This window comes from Stomoxys calcitrans, chromosome 4, assembly GCF_963082655.1.
Source record: "Stomoxys calcitrans chromosome 4, idStoCalc2.1, whole genome shotgun sequence".
Classification (NCBI taxonomy): Eukaryota; Metazoa; Arthropoda; class Insecta; order Diptera; family Muscidae; genus Stomoxys; species Stomoxys calcitrans.
This window is the reverse complement of record NC_081555.1, coordinates 103,269,732-103,292,688: the sequence shown is the minus strand read 5'-3', so window position 1 is coordinate 103,292,688 and position 22,957 is coordinate 103,269,732. Positions and strand designations below refer to the sequence as shown.

At 39.0% G+C, this 22,957-nt stretch overlaps 1 protein-coding gene across 2 annotated transcripts in view; it reads right to left on the bottom strand.

The window, feature by feature from the left end:
- Positions 1-1,353: 1,353 nt before the first annotated feature.
- Positions 1,354-22,957, bottom strand: part of LOC106089678 (galactokinase) — a 156,564-nt gene continuing 134,960 nt past the window's right edge. For both annotated transcript variants that reach the window (XM_059367804.1, XM_059367806.1), the window contains exon 8: positions 1,354-1,944. In XM_059367804.1, the coding sequence (XP_059223787.1) occupies positions 1,648-1,944 (297 nt within the window). In that variant the 3' untranslated portion in view covers positions 1,354-1,647. The remainder of the gene's footprint in view (positions 1,945-22,957) is intronic.

Here is a 22,957-nt window from a genome sequence, read left to right as displayed (position 1 = left end):
TTGTTTGAGAGAAAGATTCTTCGTAAAATATATGGACTAATTTGCGTTAATTGAGAATATAGGCGACGTATGAAGCACGAGCTGTATGACGACGATAGCTTAGTTCAAAATACAACGGCTGCGATGACTAGGTCTTATTGTCGGAATGAATGAAGAAACTCCAGCATAAAAGTCTTTTGAAGGCAAACATGGTGGTACACGCAAACCGGAAAGACCAAAAGCCCGATGGAAAGATCGATGGGAGACCTCTCGAAACTTGCTGTCAGAGATTTTAGAATGAGCGCAGAAGATCGAGGAGCTTGAAACGCTATTCCACATTCGGCTAGTGGAACTAATGGGCTGCCATAGCCAATAAAAGTAAGTTCCAATATAAACCCTATGGCATAAGTTGGACTTATTGCCACTGCATTTAATTTGATGCACTATATTTGAGTTGTCTTCTTGCTTGATTTTTGTCTTCTTCTTACCGAAAAAACTGTTAACAGTGTTGTGTGTGAGTAGTGCCACTTGAACTTTTTCGTTGTCACAAAGGCTGAAACGTTCGGAGATGCCAGGAATGTATGTAGGTGATCTGTAACCTGTAGTTTCTCTGCTATATTTTTCCCTCTATGGATCCTTACTTCACGTACTTAGTTAATTCAAGGATTGTCGTATGTGGAAAATCATTTTCATCATACATTTTCTTTTCGCTTGTTCTGTGGAATATCCAAATTTGCCCATGATCATTGCATTAAGGAACTGAGGCAAACTTTTCACAAATTAATGAGTGCTGTCCGATTCAATTTTAAACTCAATTGATAAGGGACCTCCTGTTTACAGCCGAATCCGAATGGCATGCCGCAGAGCGACACCTCTTTGGGGAGAAGTTTTTACATGGCAAAGTACCTCACAAAAATGGCGTCAGCATTTGAAGGGGATAACCACCGCTGAAAAAATGTTTTGATGTTCCTGCCAGGATTCGAACGCAGGCGATCAGCGTCATAGATGGACATGCTAACCTCTGCGCTACGGTGGTCGCTGTCGCTAATATTGCTATGTTTATAATTATCCTTGGAATTCAAATTATTCCATTCCAGCCGCAGTGGGTTTCTGAAATTTCATAAAAAAATTTTCTTCATAAAAAAAAAAAATCATAGAAATCATGAGTGAAAATTTGAGGTTTACCAAGTCGACCTTAATAGAGTTAATAGTTTACATAATTAAAAACGCACTTTCAATAAAATTCAATTACTTACCCATTGCAGTTATCAATCCAAAGACTTTTTTGGGGTCCAGGAATATAACACCCAAGACTTGTGGGAGGTTGATAATGCATTTATTGTGTAACCGATAAAAAAATATTTGTTCAACAAATCGTTTTTATGTAGAACATAATTCACCATCTGCTTTATTTCACTTTTATAGAAAAATATAAATTGTGTTTTTATTTTTGGCCATGCACGTTCTTGCGACAATGTCCAAATCAATTTATGTGCCCTTGCCCATGCCAAAATTGATCCGAATCACCCAACATGTATGTCAAGGCACACGAAAACTATCAACTTCAACACAGGCTCGGACACGCATATTGCATCATCGCCCCATCTCTCTCTCTCTCTCACACACTCTCTCTCCCTCTTTCTATCAGCTTGGTGTTGTAGTAGCTGATTACAAATGAACTTTGCGGGCTCCTGGACTTGGTGTACAAATATAAAATTCAATATTTTTTGCAGCCGTTTCATTGAATTTCTTGATGAAATCCTCACGCATTGTGGTTATAACATCATCAATGGCACTGCGTTGCAGGAGTGTCACAGTGCAGCCACCGAAGCCACCGCCAGTCATACGTGATCCCAGGACGCCACAGCAATTAATGGCCGCATCGACAAGAACATCCAATTCTATGCAGGATACTTGGAAATCATCACGTAGTGACATATGTGACTTTGTCATTAGTTCGCCCATCTGTAAGCCGGAAAAGAGAACAAAACGCAACACAAAATAAACTGAGAATCAAGAAAATATAGTAAAGCATAGTGGCAGCAGCAAAAAAACGCTCTATGGTCAAGCAGAGAACAATACAATCGAAATGAAATGAGATGAGCAGTGGAAGGAAGAATTGTACACAAAAATCATATATCCTGGAGCAAAGAAAAAACTCAGTTTCAGACACTTACACCACATGCAGAGCTTTTTTTTTTGTGTTTTTGAAGAAACTATGCTGCCCTCACCCCAAGTCCTCTTTGGCACTACCGCTCGTACCATGTGGGAAAACGAAAACGCAATTGTGTTTGTGCAAGGACATGGAAGTTAAGTAAGCACGTCCTTTGTTGTTATTAGCAGGGAAAAAACAGAAAAGAAAAAAAAAACAAATACCAACTCTCAGTTCAAATGCTATTTTCTGCTCTGCTTACACCCACACACGTACAACACGCAATGGGGGAGCCCATTGGGAGTGGGCAACATATTGCAACTGTATGAAATTTCCTTAGAGAGTTAAATAAAATTTCCTGTTAAATTAAATACTTTTCGACTTCTTTGGTGCCTGGTGTCTAGTGGCAACAGTTGGCAGTCATTCAACAAACATGCAAAGAGCTAAATTTTTTTTTCACAAAAAAGCTACTTGCACTAGTAAGGATAGGCTTGAGTGGGGCAAACCCGACCTTTGATACCCTACACCACATTGTGCATGCAGGCTAAGTCGTCGAAATTTAAATTTGCGTTAATGTGAGATGTCTAATTTTGCGGCAAATACGCATATATTGAAGGAGTCATAGAGGAGAAATGTATTGCGTTGCCCAAAAAGTAATTGCGGATTTTTCTTATAGTCGGCGTTGACAAATTTTTTTCACATCTTGTGACTTTGTAATTGCATTCTTTCTTCTGTCAGTTATCAGATGTTACTTTTAGCTTGCTTTAGAAAAAAAGTGTAAAAAAAGTATATTTGATTAAAGTTCATTCAAAGTTTTATTAAAAATGCATTTACTTTCTTTTAAAAAAATCCGCAATTACTTTTTGGGCAACCCAATACTAATAAAGGTCCTTAACGAAAAAATCGGGTGATACACATATATGGAAGCTATATCTAAATCTGAACCGATTTCTGTGAAACTCAACAGCAATGAGAGGAGTCATAAAGGGCATCGTTTATACAAAACGATGGGAGTGAGAGAAGAGATAATGGAGGACATGTTGAGACTTTTGAAGAAAACTTATTTTCCACAGGATACGAAGGGACTCACGGAGACGCCGTAATCTTGGAATAATGATGTTGTTCGAAGGTTTATAATTACGGAATTTATGGTGAAGGAATCCTTGAGGAGCTTCAAACGATTTAAGGTCCAGGTGATGGAATATTACCAGCATTACTACTGAAAGAGGCTGACTATCTGGCGCCTCGTCTGTCCAAAATTTTCACAGCTTGCCTAGGACTGTGTGAGGCAGCCACTGCGGCTATGAGACTTAAGGCGATGGGAGAATGGTATAATCGAGACGACGAGAGGAAATCTGGAAGAGATTTCCGATCGGATATGTGAGATGAGCCTTAAAGTCGAGTGCGAGGCACTGCTGTCATCGCCACAGTCTTGAGGAGCTTCAAACCATTTAAGTCACCTGGACGTTATGGAATATTTCCGGCGTTACTACAGAAAGAGGCTGACTATCTGGCGCCTCATCTGGCCAAAATGTTCACAGCTTGCCTAGGACTGTATGAGGCAGCCACTACGGCTATGAGACTTAAGGCGATGTGAGCATGGATTATGGATGGGAGCAGCTCATACCATCGCTGTATAATCGAGGCGACGAGAGAAAACCTGGAAGAGATTTCCGATCGGATATGTGAGATGAGCCTTGAAGTCGAGTGCGAGGCGCTGCTGCCATCGCCACAGTCTTGAAGAGCTTCAAACCATTTAAGTCACCTGGACGTGATGGAATATTTCCGGCGTTACTACAGAAAGAGGCTAACTATCTGGCGCCTCGTCTGGCCAAAATTTTCAAAGCTTGCCCAGGACTGTGTGAGGCAGCCACTGCGGCTACGAGACTTAAGGCGATGGAAGAATGGTTTAAGGATGGGAGCAGCTCATACCATCGCGGTATAATCGAGGCGACGAGAGGAAACCTGGAAGAGATTTCCGATCGGATATGTGAGATGAGCCTTAAAGTCGAGTGCGAGGCACTGCTGCCATCGCCACAGTCTTGAGGAGCTTCAAACCATTTAAGTCACCCGGACTTGATGGAATATTTCCGGCGTTACTACAAAAAGAGGCAGACTATCTGGCGCCTCGTCAGGCCAACATTTTAACAGCGTGCCTAGGACTGTGTGAGGCAGCCACTGCGGCTATGAGACTTAAGGCGATGGGAGAATGGATTAAGGTTGGGAGCAGCTCATACCGTCGCGGTATAATCGAGGCGACGAGAGAAAACCTGGAAGAGATTTCCGATCGGATATGTGAGATGAAGCTTGAAGTCAAGTGCGAGGCACTGCTGCCATCGCCACAGTCTTGAGGAGCTTCAAACCATTAAAGTCACCTCGACATGACGGAATATTTCCGGCTTTACTACAGAAAGAGGCAGAGTATCGGGCGCCTCGTCAGGCCAAAATTTTCACAGCGGGCCTAGGACTTGTATATATTCCGAAAACCTGGCAAGAGGCAAGGGTGGTGTTTATACCCAAGTCCGGCAAGGCAAGTTATGCAACACCAAAGGCCTACAGACCCATAAACCTTACATCCTATCTACTCAAAACCATGGAACGTATTGTGGACACCATGATAAAGAGTATGACATCCAGCGAACTGCTCAAATACAAACAGCATGCCTATGTCAAGGGAAGGTCGGTAGAGACTGCCCTGCAATAGATTGTGGATAAAATAGAAGAATCCTTCGATGCAAAAACGTACACACTGGCTGTATGCACTGACATCGAGGGGGGCTTTTAACAATGGGCGGACCGACACACTGATCCAATCCTTAGACCAGTACCAGGTCCTTAGAAACTGGATAAACCATATGCTAAGGAACAGAAGGATAAATTGTGTGTCCCATGGCAGCAGCAAAAAACGCTCTATGGTCAAGCAGAGAACAATACAATCGAAATGAAATGAGATGAGAAGTGGAAGGAAAAATTGGGTTGCCCAAAAAGTAATTGCGGATTTTTTAAAAGAAAGTAAATGCATTTTTAATAAAGCTTAAAATGAACTTTAATCAAATATATAATTGCCATTTTGTTCGATAACCTTTTGCCATCTTCCTGAAAAATTTAGTATTCCACGCTCATAGAACTTCTGGCCTTTATCTGCAAAAAACTGAACCAAGTGTGATTTTATAGCCTCATCATTGCCGAAAGTTTTACCATTTAAGCAGTTCTGCAAAGATCGAAATAAATGGTAGTCTGATGGTGCAAGGTCAGGGCTATATGGTGGATGCATCAAAAGTTCCCAGCCAAGCTCACTCAGTTTTTGGCGAGTGACCAAAGATGTGTGCGGTCTAGCGTTGTCCTGGTGGAATATGACACCTTTACGATTGACCAATTCTGGGAGAGAGTGGCATAGAGAACGTCACAGGGGGGCATTTTATAGCCACTCCTATGGGTGACCACCATAAATGACCTATTACAGATGCTGACTGAGAAGGGATTTGAACCCGACTGTTACGCAGACTATGTTATAATACTTCTAAGGGGTAAGGATCCAAACGAGTTATGCAGAAGGGCCGAAGGTCTTGCATATGGGATATGACTGGGCCAGACCCAGAGGTCTCAATGTTAACCCAGAGAAGACTGAAATATGCCTGTTCACAAGGAAGACGAAGGTGGACCAATTTAATGCACCAAGTTTCCTCAATAAGACGATTTCGATATCTGACAAGGTCAAATACTAAGGTGCTATCTTGGACAGGAAACTGAATAGGAAGTGTCACATTCAGGAGCGTACCGGGAAGGCTCACAGATGTTGGGCACTGTGAAGATGGGTTGTAGGCTCGAAATGCTGCCTGAATCCGAGGACAGTTCACTGGCTCTATAGGAGCGTGATTAGACCAATACTTACTTACGCCTCAGTAGTTTGGTGGAGTGCTATGGAGAAAATGTGCAAAATAAGGACCATACAACAGGTTCAGAGAACATGTTGTCTTGGCATAGGCGGAGCGATGAGTACAATGCCCACTAGGGCACTGGAGACTATTCTAGATATCCGACCCATTGACATACAGATTAAGTGTGAGATAGCCATTGCGTCTATGAGACTTCAGGCGATGGGACAATGGATTGAGGATGGGAGCAGCTCATACCATCGCGGTATAATCGAGGCGCCGAGAGGAAACCTGGAAGGAAGGGAAGAGGATTCCGATTGGATACCTGAGATGAACCTTGACGTCGAGTGCGAGGCACTGCTGCCATCGGCACAGTCTTGGATTGACGAAACCCTAGTATTGCCATCTGGAAGATCATGTTACACAGATGGATCAAAGCTAGAGGACAGAGTGGGCCTGGGGGTTTACATTGAGAACCCAGGGACTGAGAGCTGTTTTAGACTGTCTGACCATAATACGGTCCTATAGGCGGAGATCCGGGCGATCACGGAATGCGTGAAGTGGTGTGGTGCTAACGCGAGGACGTCGAGTGTGAACATCTTTACCGACAGTAAAATTGCCATAAGGGCAATAACAACCAGAAGGGTAAGGTCACGTGTAAAAAGGAGATTAACGCCTTCTTTGAGTATGGCAAAATCCGCATCGTTTGGGTGCCGGGCCATATCAGAGTACGGGGAAATGAAAGGGCAGACGATTTGGCGGTGAAGGCCAGAGGACTGCCGTCAAAAAAATTGGTTAACCTGAAGCCTTTCGGGTCGACGCAGTCCGAATTGAGTGGGCGACGAATGCGCATCCAACATTGTGGAACAGCGAAACGGTCGGTAGGACGGCGAAAATCCAATGGGGGGATCCAGATCGTGAGAAGACGAGGCTATTACTGAAAGGCAGCAAGAAGGAGGTCAGTATAGCTATTGGTATCATAACGGGACACATAGGACTACGAGCTCACTTATGTAAAATCGGTGTGGCAAGTGATAGCGTGTGTAGGGCTTGCGGGGAAGATGATGAGACGTTGGAGCATTTCCTTTGTCACTGCCCGGCTTTAGCGTCTAACAGATACCGGCACTTAGGTGGAGACACAATACCAGACATGAACCAACTTAGGGGAGTGGTATTGAAAACAATTAAGGATTTCGTAAGTAGCATTCCTAACTTAAAATTTTCTTTTTAGAGGTTACTTTCTAGTTTTTAGAGCGCACAACAAGCCGATTACTGGCTTTGGTGTATGTCCATAGTGGCATAGTCTGCACCCTCTTTTCAACCTAACCTAACGTACAAAGTTTCGTCAGAATCGGTTAATAAATAACGAAAATATATCAATAGCAGTTCAAATCCGACGAACATATATACGGGAGCTATATCCTAATTTGAACCGATTTCGGCCAAAAATGGCACGTTTCATGAAAGTCGCAGAACAAAGCATTTTGCAAAGTTGTGAGAAGATTGAGAATGCGTTTGCGATACGTATGTGTCGGAGTTATATCTTAATCTAAATCTGAACCGATTTCGATAAAATTCATGAGTAATCTCGAGACCCAAAAAGGCTTCCTTGTGCCAAATTTCATGATTCCTTTTCTGTCCATAGGCAGGTTGAGTTCGAAGATGGGGCTATATCGGACTACATCTTCATATAACCCCCATATAGACCGATCAGACGATATAAGATCTTAGGCCCATTAAAGTCATATTTATCATCCGATTTCGCTGAAATTCGGCTCAGATCGGTCTAGATCGGAGCGCAATTTTTAACAGATTAGGCTGAAACGAATAGCTACCCTTTTCCCGCGGTGATCAGTCCTATTGGACCGGGACAAGCTTGCTCATGTCCAGGAGCATACGAGGATCGCCACCTTCACACCAAAATGTGATTACAATATCAAAATAAAGGATGTATGAGATACCCTTGCTATGCACAAGGCGTTCGAGCTATGCACATAAAGCCTTGTTGTTGAAAATCAAATTATTGTCGAATGATTTCGCCATTTCGCATTCCACCATTACCACCTGTATGTTACACACATCTGTCTGTTTAGACTATATTTCATCATGGTGTTTCAGTTTTCTTTCTACGTTTTTCATGTGGTATTTTCATTCTAAAAATTTTATTAAATTATAAACATTGTGGTTTAGTTGGTGCTGATGCTGGTGTAGTGGTAGTGGTGCGTGTTAGTGCTGGTGCAGCTGCTATTGATGCTGGACCAGTTTCATTTCTCTCTATTGCTGTCTACGGCTCTATGTTGATGTTTGTCGAACTCCATATGGGGGCTTTAATATCACAGCATAGAATAAGAAGCAAATACATCTCATTTGGATGGAAGGAGAGACGGTAACGGTAAATATGTTCACTCAGCGGTCGTAGTCATGGGACTCAATTGACCTCGTGGGGGTGTTGGTGGTCCAAATGGGAATGGCCATGTCTGTGGCTTGCTTGCTTGCTATGCAGGGCTGTGTGTACCAGTTATGCAATTGTTGTTGTTGTTGTATATAAATATGTATAAACACACATATGGGTATATGTGTATTGGTAGAGCCCAAAATGATATTAAAACCACATGCATACACAAATAAAAACCAAGACTTCGTTTTGGTTTTGTTTCGATTTTCTATGCGGTTGTCTCTCGGTATGTTTATGTGTGTGTGTGTGTGTTTGTTTGGTTAGAGCTAAATTTTTATTCTCTACTGTGTGGTGCCGGGTATTATAACTTGGTGCATTTGCTTGTTACACCCAAAAGGAGGAGACAAAGACGCATTAATTAATATGCGGAAGGACTCAGAATAACTGCTTATTTGCATCCGATCATGTTCAAATTTGGCACCTGCATTCTTTCTTTGGTCTAGAGACAAAACCAACCATTCCAACTAGGGTAAGTTGTAAACAGGGCTCTTTAAGACGACGATTTCCGCTATGACTCCCACAATATACTTGAGTCGAAGATCTATTTTTCAAATTTTAATTTCGACGACTTGGCTATCATATCTTATGTGGTGTAGGGCTTCAAAGAATCGTATTTGCCCAATTTTTGCCCTTTCCTACATGTGAGTTTGGGCGACTTGGGATAGTGCGTCTGTTTGTTGCTTCATATATTGAGAAGCGCAAATAACGACATTTGTATTGCACGTAATAATTTTATGGTCTAAATCGTAAATAAAATCTGAAGAAATGCAATATGGTTCATAAAGACTTCGGTCTGAAATGCAATGACAGTACAGGACATAAGCTACCAAACAAAATTTGCTACTTTTAGTTACTATTGGTAGAGCTCTGGTAAACAAGTTGAATCCGAGTACAGCTAAGTTTTACTTACCGAGTTTCTGGGCTTGTCTATCGCTTACAGTGGTATCACAATGGACTTAAACTGATTGTGGGTTGCTTTATTACCTACAGACTGCTGCAGACTGCCCTGTCATATGAACCATACTTCTGTAAAGTACCAAAAATATGTCTGACGACAATTTTTCAATAAAAAAATTATCGTCAGACACATTTTTCGATAAAAAAATTGTCGTCAGACACATTTTTCGATAGAAAAATTGTCGTCAGACACATTTTTCGATAGAAAAATTGTCGTCCGATACATTTTTCGATAGAAAAATTGTCGTCCGATACATTTTTCGATAGAAAAATTGTCGTCCGATACATTTTTCGATAGAAAAATTGTCGTCCGATACATTTTTCGATAGAAAAATTGTCGTCCGATACATTTTTCGATAGAAAAATTGTCGTCCGATACATTTTTCGATAGAAAAATTGTCGTCCGATACATTTTTCGATAGAAAAATTGTCGTCCGATACATTTTTCGATAGAAAAATTGTCGTCAGACACATTTTTCGATAGAAAAATTGTCGTCAGACACATTTTTCGATAGAAAAATTGTCGTCAGACACATTTTTCGATAGAAAAATTGTCGTCAGACACATTTTTCGATAGAAAAATTGTCGTCAGACACATTTTTCGATAGAAAAATTGTCGTCAGACACATTTTTCGATAGAAAAATTGTCGTCAGACACATTTTTCGATAGAAAAATTGTCGTCAGACACATTTTTCGATAGAAAAATTGTCGTCAGACACATTTTTCGATAGAAAAATTGTCGTCAGACACATTTTTCGATAGAAAAATTGTCGTCAGACACAGTTTTCGATAGAAAAATTGTCGTCGACACAGTTTACGATAGAAAAATTGTCGTCAGACACAGCTTTCGATAGAAAAATTGTCGTCAGACACATTTTTCGATAGAAGAATTGTCGTCAGACTCATTTTTCGATAGAAAAATTGTCGTCAAACTTAGAATGAACTTTAATCAAATATACTTTTTTTACACTTTTTTTCTAAAGCAAGCTAATAGTAACAGCTGATAACTGACAGAAGAAAGAATGCAATTACAGAGTCACAAGCTGTGAAAAAAATTGTCGTCAGACGAATTTTCCGATAGAAAAATTGCCGTCAGACACATTTTTCGATAGAAAAATTGTCGTCAGACACATTTTTCGATAGAAAAATTGTCGTCAGACACATTTTTCGATAGAAAAATTGTCGTCAGACACATTTTTCGATAGAAAAATTGTCGTCAGACACATTTTTCGATAGAAAAATTGTCGTCAGACACATTTTTCGATAGAAAAATTGTCGTCAGACACATTTTTCGATAGAAAAATTGTCGTCAGACACATTTTTCGATAGAAAAATTGTCGTCAGACACATTTTTCGATAGAAAAATTGTCGTCAGACACATTTTTCAATAGAAAAATTGTCGTCAGACACATTTTTCAATAGAAAAATTGTCGTCAGACACATTTTCAATAGAAAAATTGTCGTCAGACACATTTTTCAATAGAAAAATTGTCGTCAGACACATTTTTCAATAGAAAAATTGTCGTCAGACACATATTTTTCGATAGAAAAATTGTCGTCAGACACATATTTTTCGATAGAAAAAATGTCGTCAGACACATATTTTTCGATAGAAAAAATGTCGTCAGACACATTTTTCGATAGAAAAATTGTCGTCAGACACATTTTTCGATAGAAAAATTGTCGTCAGACACATTTTTCGATAGAAAAATTGTCGTCAGACACATTCTTCGATAGAAAAATTGTCGTCAGACACATTTTTCGATAGAAAAATTGTCGTCAGACACATTTTTCAATAGAAAAATTGTCGTCCGACACATTTTTCGATAGAAAAATTTCGTCCGACACATTTTTCGACAGAAAAATTGTCGTCCGACACATTTTTCGATAGAAAAATTGTCGTCCGACACATTTTTCGATAGAAAAATTGTCGTCCGACACATTTTTCGATAGAAAAATTGTCGTCCGACACATTTTTCGAAAGAAAAATTGTCGTCCGACACATTTTTCGATAGAAAAATTGTCGTCAGACACATTTATCAATAGAAAAATTACCGTCGGACACATTTTCAATAGAAAAATTGTCGTCAGACACATTTTTCAATAGAAAAATTGTCGTTAGACACATTTTTCAATAGAAAAATTGTCGTCAGACACATTTTTCAATAGTAAAATTGTCGTCAGACACATTTTTCAATAGAAAAATTGTCGTCAGACACATTTTTCAATAGAAAAATTGTCGTCAGACACATTTTTCAATAGAAAAATTGTCGTCAGACACATTTTTCAATAGAAAAATTGTCGTCAGACACATTTTTCAATAGAAAAATTGTCGTCAGACACATTTTTCAATAGAAATATTGTCGTCAGATACATTTTTCAATAGAAAAATTGTCGTCAGACACATTTTTCAATAGAAAAATTTTCGTCAGACACATTTTTCAATAGAAAAATTGTCGTCAGACACATTTTTCAATAGAAAAATTGTCGTCAGACACATTTTTCAATAGAAAAATTGTCGTCAGACACATTTTTCAATAGAAAAATTGTCGTCAGACACATTTTTGTCGTCAGACGAATTTTCCGATAGAAAAATTGTCGTCAGACGAATTTTCCGATAGAAAAATTGTCGTCAGACACATTTTTCGATAGAAAAATTGTCGTCAGACACATTTTTCGATAGAAAAATTGTCGTCAGACACATTTTTCGATAGAAAAATTGTCGTCAGACACATTTTTCGATAGAAAAATTGTCGTCAGACACATTTTTCGATAGAAAAATTGTCGTCAGACACATTTTTCGATAGAAAAATTGTCGTCAGACACATTTTTCGATAGAAAAATTGTCGTCAGACACATTTTTCGATAGAAAAATTGTCGTCAGACACATTTTTCGATAGAAAAATTGTCGTCAGACACATTTTTCGATACAAAAATTGTCGTCAGACACATTTTTCGATAGAAAAATTGTCGTCAGACACATTTTTCGATAGAAAAATTGTCGTCAGACACATTTTTCGATAGAAAAATTGTCGTCAGACACATTTTTCAATAGAAAAATTGTCGTCAGACACATTTTTCAATAGAAAAATTGTCGTCAGACACATTTTTCAATAGAAAAATTGTCGTCAGACACATTTTTCAATAGAAAAATTGTCGTCAGACACATTTTTCAATAGAAAAATTGTCGTCAGACACATTTTTCAATAGAAAAATTGTCGTCAGACACATATTTTTCGATAGAAAAATTGTCGTCAGACACATATTTTTCGATAGAAAAAATGTCGTCAGACACATATTTTTCGATAGAAAAAATGTCGTCAGACACATTTTTCGATAGAAAAATTGTCGTCAGACACATTTTTCGATAGAAAAATTGTCGTCAGACACATTTTTCGATAGAAAAATTGTCGTCAGACACATTCTTCGATAGAAAAATTGTCGTCAGACACATTTTTCGATAGAAAAATTGTCGTCAGACACATTTTTCAATAGAAAAATTGTCGTCCGACACATTTTTCGATAGAAAAATTTCGTCCGACACATTTTTCGACAGAAAAATTGTCGTCCGACACATTTTTCGATAGAAAAATTGTCGTCCGACACATTTTTCGATAGAAAAATTGTCGTCCGACACATTTTTCGAAAGAAAAATTGTCGTCCGACACATTTTTCGATAGAAAAATTGTCGTCAGACACATTTATCAATAGAAAAATTACCGTCGGACACATTTTCAATAGAAAAATTGTCGTCAGACACATTTTTCAATAGAAAAATTGTCGTTAGACACATTTTTCAATAGAAAAATTGTCGTCAGACACATTTTTCAATAGTAAAATTGTCGTCAGACACATTTTTCAATAGAAAAATTGTCGTCAGACACATTTTTCAATAGAAAAATTGTCGTCAGACACATTTTTCAATAGAAAAATTGTCGTCAGACACATTTTTCAATAGAAAAATTGTCGTCAGACACATTTTTCAATAGAAAAATTGTCGTCAGACACATTTTTCAATAGAAAAATTGTCGTCAGACACATTTTTCAATAGAAATATTGTCGTCAGATACATTTTTCAATAGAAAAATTGTCGTCAGACACATTTTTCAATAGAAAAATTTTCGTCAGACACATTTTTCAATAGAAAAATTGTCGTCAGACACATTTTTCAATAGAAAAATTGTCGTCAGACACATTTTTCAATAGAAAAATTGTCGTCAGACACATTTTTCAATAGAAAAATTGTCGTCAGACACATTTTTCAATAGAAAAATTGTCGTCAGACACATTTTTCAATAGAAAAATTGTCGTCAGACACATTTTTCAATAGAAAAATTGTCGTCAGACACATTTTTCAATAGAAAAATTGTCGTCAGACACATTTTTCAATAGAAAAATTGTCGTCAGACACATTTTTCAATAGAAAAATTGTCGTCAGACACATTTTTCAATAGAAAAATTGTCGTCAGACACATTTTTCAATAGAAAAATTGTCGTCAGACACATTTTTCAATAGAAAAATTGTCGTCAGACACATTTTTCAATAGAAAAATTGTCGTCAGACACATTTTTCAATAGAAAAATTGTCGTCAGACACATTTTTCAATAGAAAAATTGTCGTCAGACACATTTTTCAATAGAAAAATTGTCGTCAGACACATTTTTCAATAGAAAAATTGTCGTCAGACACATTTTTCAAAAGAAAAATTGTCGTCAGACACATTTTTCAATAGAAAAATTGTCGTCAGACACATTTTTCAAAACTTAGAATGAACTTTAATCAAATATACTTTTTTTACACTTTTTTTCTAAAGCAAGCTAATAGTAACAGCTGATAACTGACAGAAGAAAGAATGCAATTGCAGAGTCACAAGCTGTGAAAAAAATTGTCGTCAGACGAATTTTTCGATAGAAAAATTGTCGTCAGACACTTGAAGGCATCTTCCTTCTTCTGTTCCTTGGGTATAACAATGGACGAAAACGTGAGTCTGATGGATGCCACTTAAACCTAACCTAACTATGGTCCAAATCGGCCCATACCTTATATAGCTTCCATATAAAAATATCTTGTTTTGATTCTTAAAAATGCCAATTTTGGATTGCTGCCCAATTTTGTCTCCTCAAATTTGGTCATGACTGTTGAAACTAATTTTGAGTTTGTGCTATATTTGCACACATTTTAGTACCCACTATGCCTTGAAAGAAAAAAACTCCATTGATGTGTCTAGAATTTCTCAAGTTTTCAAACAAAAATACATTCAAGCCAGATTTTATGACCACATATAATAGAATCACTTTTATGTAAAGGTTTTGACAATGTATGAGTATCTGCCTTAGGGAGATCTTCACAGCAGACTGTTAAATATTCATGCATTAATTTAAGAATTTTAAACTGGATTTTTGTTTTCCACAAAATAATGCCTCATTATGGTCTTCTGCAATGATGCTTCTTTATCAATTTTTATTATAAAACATTGTTTTTTGCATTTGGAACAATTTTCATTTGTGGTTCAATGCATTATGGACGGTAAGCACTTTGGCGGTCATGACATTATATTTTATTTCTTTTAAGTACTCCGTGCAAAGTATCTGGGTAATAACTGTAAAAATAAAAAATCCATAATAATATGCACAAAATAGTTTTAATGTTAACGCCGCTTGGTTGGTTGTTGCGCTAGCGCTCTACCACCGATTGTGGCAATCATCTGTCTAGCAATGCAATGGCATGGCAAGGCATGAGTGCTAAAGTTTAAAAGGCTTTTGTGAAATTTTATGGGCTTAGGGGTTGCCAACGTATGAAAAATTGCAAAAATTTCAGCAAAATGAGATGAGAAACCCTTTATTCTGAAGAAAGAAAGCAAGAATGAATGAAATTCTGAAGGAAATAAGGAAATTTTACCAAAGAATCTAACGCCAAGCCAATGACTTTAGCACAGGCACATTCTCCTACAGAGACAAAGAAGGAAATCTGGCAATAGGTACAGTTAGCGTACTCAGGATATGAAAATACCATATATTGGAGTCCCTGGCATACAATAATGGCGCCCACAAAATGCAACAGAACCAAAATTACTGATGATCATATTTAGAATTTATTCCACCTAGTCAGAACGAGATCTATGTAACAGTAACGCAGCTGCAGAATGACTAGGCATCAGGAGCCGACGGGTTGCCAGCTGAACTATAAAAGGCCGGAGGCAAAAACGCAAATTTTCCTATGAAGATTCCATTAAGAAATAGGCGCAAAATTCTCATACATCAATGAGTGCTGTCCGATTCAAGCTTAAGCTTAATGTTAAGGGGTCTCAGGTACTATGCCATGTAAAACCTCTTTGGAGAGAAGTTTTTATATGGCATAGTACCTCACAAATGATGCCAGCAGTAGGAGGGGGAAACCACCGCTGAAAAATGTTTTTCCTAATGTTCTCGCCAGGATTCGAACCCGGGCGTTCAGCGTCATAGGCGGACATGCTTACCTTTGCGCTACGGTGGCCTCCCGCAGTCTGTAGGTAGTCCAGAACGAGATCTATGTAACAGTAACGCGGCTGCAGAATGACTAGGCATCAGGAGCCGACGGGTTGCCAGCTGAACTATAAAAGGCCGGAGGCAAAAGCGCAAATTTGCCTAAGAATATTCCATTAAGGAATAGGCGCAAAATTCTCATACATCTATGAGTGCTGTCCGATTCAAGCTTAAGTTTAATGGTAAGGGGCCTCAGGTACTATGCCATGTAAAACCTCTTTGGAGAGAAGTTTTTACATGGCATAGTACCTCACAAATGATGCCAGTATTAGGAGGGGGAAACCACCGCTGAAAAATGTTTTTTCTAATGTTCTCGCCAGGATGTCCTTAACTACGGGCTGTGACTCAGCAATGTGTTGTATCAGAGGAACATCGATACCATACGGATACATCGACCCAATGGCCACGTTCGAGTACCTAGGTGAGTTCATAGCAGCCAGTAGCTCAAGCGTTTAAGAGCTAGACAACTTCCAGGTTTCGTCATCTCTTAGAATGTTTCCAAGGGGTTTTGGATGCTTGGAGAGCAATGTACGGTAACTGAACGACTCATACACTCCCTCTAATGTCTCGCAAAAGCAGACCAATGCGGCTCTCCTTGACTATTTCACTTCGCTCTTGTACTTGTTTATGGACTTCCTGAGCTGGTCCCAATGAACACTCAGCATGGTTTTTTTGGCCCATTATAGAGCCTCCTAGCTGTCTGTGTAAGTCTCCTCACGCTTCCGTTCCAACAAATAGGTTGTGCTTTCCTACCCGGATATGTCAGAGGGCAGTTCTGCTCATAACCACTTAGCATGGAACAGGTCCCATTGTTATCCGATTGTTGTAAAATTTGGCACAAGTCCCTTTTTTATCCAAATCGGCTCAGATTTAGATATTGCAAATTCGCCCATTAATATTCCATTAAGGAGCAGGGGCAAACTTCTCACATATTAATGATTGCTGTCCGATTCAAGTTTAAACTCAATGATCAAACTCAATGAAAATCAAGAAAAACTAGTAAAAGATATGCGATGCCTCTTTGAAAGTTGGAATGGTTAGAGCTGAATTCTAAGAAAAACAAGTAAGAGCATGTTAAGTTCGGCGTGCCGAATCTTGGGAACCCACCACCATGGATTCTGCTAAAATATGGGAGCTATATCTAGTTAAAAACCGAATTAGACCGTACTTGGCGCAATTGTTGAGAGACATAACAGGACACTATATGCAAAATTTCAACCAAATCGGATAAAAATCAAGATTTGTAAGTGCTCAAGAAGTCAAGTAGAGAGATCGGTTTATATGAGAGCTATATTATATTCTTGACCGATTTGAACCGTACTCGGCACAGTAGTTGGAAGTCATAACTAAACATCTCATGCAAAATTTCAGCCAAATCGGATGAGAATTACGCGCTCTATTGGTCTTGAGTCCAGATCCTAGATCGGTTTATATGGAAGCAATACCAGGTTATGTACCGATTTGAATCATACTTAACACAGTTGTTGGAAGATACCAAAACGGTTCAGTCAAATCGGATGAGAATTGCGCCCTCTAGAGGCTCAAGAAGTCAAGACACAAGATCGTTTTATATGACAGCTACATCAAAACATGGACCGATTTGAACCATACACATTATTGGAAGTGATACCAAAACACCACGTGGAAAATTTCAGTCAAATCGGATAAAAATTGCGCCCTCTAAAAGATAAAGAAGTCAAAACCCAAGATTGGTTTATATGGCAGGTATATCAAAACATGGACCGATTTGGCCCATTTACAATCCCAACCGACCTACACTAATAAAAAGTATTTGTGCAAAATTTCAATCGGCTAGCTTTGCTCCTTCGAAAGTTAACGTGCTTTCGACAGACGGACGGACGGACATGGCTAGATCGACTTAAAATGACATGACGATCAAGAATATATATACTTTATGGGGTCTCAGACGCATATTTCGAGGAGTTACAAACAGAATGACGAAATTAGTATACCCCCATTCTATGGTGGAGGGTTTAAAAATCAGCAGATCGATTTTTATACCCACCACCGTAGGATCGGTGGTATACTCATTTAGTCATTCCGTTTGCAACACATCGAAAAATCAATATCCAAACCTAGAAAGAATTTATATTTCGGATCATCGTCAAATTCTAAGACGATTTAACCATGTCCGTGTATCTGTCCGTCTATCCGTCTGTCCGCCCATCTGTTGTAAGCACTCTAGAACCATCGAAAATTGAGATATTGAGCTTAAATTTGGCACGGATACGTCTTTTTGATGCACGCTGGTTAAGTTCTTGAGCGGGCCAAATCGGACAATATTTGGATATAGCTGCCATATAGACCGATCTCCCGATTAAGGGTCTAATGTCCATATATGCTTAATTTTTCATGCGATTTCGCTGAAATTTGAAACAGTGAGTATCTTTAGGCCTCTCGATATCTGACCCAAATATGGTTCATATCGGACAATATCTATATATAGCTGCAATATATACCAACCCGCCGATAAAGGGTCTGAAGCCCATAAAAGCTATATTTATTTCCCGATTTCGCTGAAATTTGGAACAGAGGGCTTTCTTAAGCCCTCTGGTATCCGAACTGAATATGGTTCAGATCGGACTATATTTATATATAGGTGCCATATAGACTGATCTGCCGGTAAAGGGTCTGAAGTCCATAAAAGCTTTATTTTATCCTATTTCGCTGAAATTTAAAACAGTGAGTAATTTTAGGTCTACCAACATCTGACCCAAATATGGTTCAGATCGGACTATATTTAGATATAGCTAACATATAGACCGATCTCCCGATAAAGGGTCTTAAGCCCATAAAAGCTTTATTTTTTATCCGATTTCGCTGAAATTTAAAACAGTGAGTAGTTTTAGCTCTACCAACATCTGACCCAAAAATGGTTCAGATCGGACTATCTTTAGATATAGCTACCATATAGACCGCTCTCCCGATGAAGGGTCTGAAGCCCATAAAAACCCTATTTATTGCCCGATTTCGCTGAAATTTAAAACAGTGGGTAGTTGTAGGTCTCCCGACATCCGACCCAAATATGGTTCAGATCGCACTATATTTAGATAAAGCTGCCATATAGTCCGATCTCCCGATTAAGGGTCTGAAGTCCACAAAAGCTTTATTTTTTATCCGATTTCGCTGAAATTGAAAACAGTGAGTGCCATATAGACCGATCTCCAAATAAAGGGACTGAAGCCCATAAAAGCATTATTTTTTATCCAATTTCACTGAAATTTTAAAGAGTGAGTAGTTTTAGGCCACCCGCCATCCCAACCCAAATATGGTAAATATAGGTATTTAGATATAGCTGTCGTATAGACGAAATGAACGTAAAGGGTCTGAATCTCATAAAATCTTTACTTATTACCCGATTTTGTTGAAATTTAAAATACTCAATGCCTTTTTATACTCTCCAGCATAGGATGGGGGTATAGTAATTTCGTCCTTCTGTTTGTAACTACTCGAAATATTCGTCTAAGACCCCATTAAGTATATATATTCTTGATAGTCGTGACATTTTATGTTGATCTAGTCATGTCCGTCCGTCTGTCTGTCGAAATCACGCTAACTTTCGAAGGAGTAAAGCTAGCCGCTTGAAATTTTGCACAAATACTTCTTATTAGTGTAGGTCGGTTGGGACTGTAAATGGACCATATAGGTACATGTTTTGATATAGCTGCCATGTAAACCGATCATTGGTCTTGATTTCTTGAGCATCTAGAGGGCGCAATTCTCATTCGATTGGAATGAAATTTTGCACGACGTGTTTTGCTATGACTTTCAACAACTGTGCTAAGTTAGGTCCAAATCGGTCTATAACCTGGTATAGCTGCCATATAAACCGATCTTGGGTCTTGACTTTTTGAGCCTCTAGAGGGCGCAATTCTTACCCGATTTGAATGAAATTTTGTATTTTGTTGTGATATCTAACAACTGTGCCAAATATGGTTCAAATCGGTCCATAATCTGATATAGCTGTCATATTAATCGATCTGGGATCTTGACATCATGAGCCTCTAGAGGTCGCAATTATTATCCGATTTGCCTGAAATTTTGTACGACAGATCCTCTCATGACCATCAACATATGCGTTTATATGGTCTGAATCGGTCTATAGCCTGATACAGCTCCCATATAAATTTATCTCTCTATTTTACTTCTTAAGCCCCCAAAGTGTGCAATTCTAATTCGAATTGGCTGACATTTTACACATGTATCCAACATATAATTTATTTGTGATCCGAACCTTTCTTTTATCCTTTTTTTTGCCTAAGAAGATATGCCGGGAAAAGAACTCGACAAACGCGGTCCATGGTGGAGGGTAAATAAGATTCGGCCTGGCCGAACTTAGCACGCTTTTACTTGTTACTTGTCATAAAAGCGATATCAATGCACAGATCGGATAAAATCAAATGTAATAAAGTCAGTTGGAAACCATGTACAAAATTTCAGCACAATCGGATAAAATTGCGCCATCTATTGGCGCAATGTATATTATAGTGTGGAATTGCCTATTTTGTTCAATTTTGCATAAATTTAACTTTGCCGATGCTATCGATAGAAAAAATATCAATCGATATTCAGACAAAAAATAAAATCTCGATAGTGCCATCGATATTTTGCCAGCTCTATCTCAGAGGGTATGTTTTTACAATTTTTTTTTTTTGTTTTCTCTCACTGTGTAAAGATTCACCATCTTCCCCACATGCCCTACACATGCTATTGCTTGCCGCACCGACCTTTGCATAAGTTAGCTCGTAGTCCTATGTGCCCTGTTGTGATAACGAAAGCTATACTGACCTCCTTCTTACTTCCTTTTAGTAATAGCCTCGTCTTTTCTCGATGTACTGGTTGTTATTGCCCTGATGGCCAGTTTACTGTCCGTAAAGTTGTTCACACTCGTCCTCCTCGCGTGAACACTACATCACCTCACGCATTTCGTGATCGCCAGGATCGTATTGTAGACCCCAAGCTCTCACTGTCTTCCAGCTTTGATCCATCTATAGAGCATGATCTCCCAGATGGCAATACCAGAGTTTTGTCAATTCAAGACTATGCCTCTGGCAGCAGTGTTTCGCTCTCGACCTCAAGTGTCATCCTAGAAATCCGACCGGAAATCTCTTCTAATCCATCCGGGTTTTATACCACTATCGTATGACCTGCTCCTATCCTCTATCCATTCTTAAGCCTTAAGTTATTACAATATTGCTCCGATCATAACAAAATTTTGCACAAGCTGTTTAATTTTGGGGTAATCGGTTCAGCAAAGTATCATATAATCATAACGGGTAACCCCCTATACTTCGATCTGAAGCCAGATTCATTTAAGCCACATATTGAAATTAACGTTCAATATGTCTGTTTGGGGTTGGGGCGGCCCGATAGGTAGACTAGGCCAGATCTCGGAGATGGGTGATGCGATTTAGGCGAAATTTTGTGTGCTCTCTTATAGTAACCTACAAACAACAATTTTTTTATCCAAATTTCGGATGGGGTACCCAGGGGGGCCGCCCCACCCTAAAACCTACGAAACATATATTTAGACCAATCACGACAAATGGGACTTAAATGAAAGTTATTTAGGATAAGAAAACGTATATGAAATCCAATTGTCAGACCAAGTGTTAGGGGGACCACCCCAACCCCCAAAACACCCCTAAATCGGACATATTTACCGGCCATGGCAATATGGGACTCAAATGAAAGATATTTACGAGTAGAATACGAATTTGATATCCAAATGTGGGACAAAGTTTCTGGGGGTCCACCACTCCTCCCAAAACAACCCCCAAATATGATTTATTTACTGACCATGGCAATATGGGGCTTTAATAAAAGGTATTTGAGTGTAGAATACGAATCTGATATCCAAATGAGGGACCAAGTGTTTGGGGAGGAGCCGCACCTCTTCAAAAACACCCCCCCAAAAAGGACAAATTTACGACCATATCAATATGGGGCTTAAATGAAAGGTTTTTGGGAATTAAGTACGAATCTGATATCAATCTTCGGGAAAAGGTTTCTATGGGGCCACCCCACACCCATAACACCATCTACATAGGAAGTATTTGCTGACCATTGCAATGTGGGGCTCAAATAATTGGTACTTTTGAGCAGGACATGAATCTGACATATATTTCGAAGGCCGAGTCACTGAGTAGCCGCCCCATCCCCCAAAACACCCCCAAACCGGTCATGTTTGCCGACTATGAAAATATGGGGCTCAAATTAAAGGTATTTGGGAGCAGACCACGTATCTGATATCAACATTAGGGGCCAACTGTCTAACGGACGTCCCACCACCATAACAACTCCCAAATAGGACGTATTTGCTCACCAAGACAATTTGGGTCTTCAAGACAGTGGAGCTCGATATTGATAGTTTTTGGGGCCTATACCCTAAACCGGACATATTTGCTGACTCTTGCAATAAGGGGCTTAAATGAAAGGTATTTTAGATTAGAAAACAAATTTGATATCCAATTTTAAGGACAATTACAATATGGGGTTCAAATATATGATATATAGATATATGAGAATAGATCACGTAGCTGATATTTTTTCAGGGCTTACCCCACTCCCCAAAACACCCCATGTGGGGCTCATATGAAATTTATACCCACTTTCGGGACCAATTTTTTGGGAGTCTAACACTTTCCCAAAATAGACCACAAACAGCAAGTATTTACTTACCATCGCAATATGGGGCTCATATACAGGTATTTGGGAGTTCAATACGAATATCCAACTGTGAGACCATGTATTTGTGGCACCGTTCTTTCGTATTTGTGGCAAACCCTCCAAAGTGTAAAAACTTGCCGATCATGCCATTATGAAAGGTATTTGAGATTGGAAAACTAATTTGAAAACCAATTTTGGGGCCAAGTATTTGGGGGCCGCCTCATCCTATTGAAGTCTGTTTTAAAGACGATTGTTGCTCACTTCAATAACATTCATTGAATGTGAGCTCAAAGCCTAAGTACCATCTAACCAGTTGCAAATGCCAT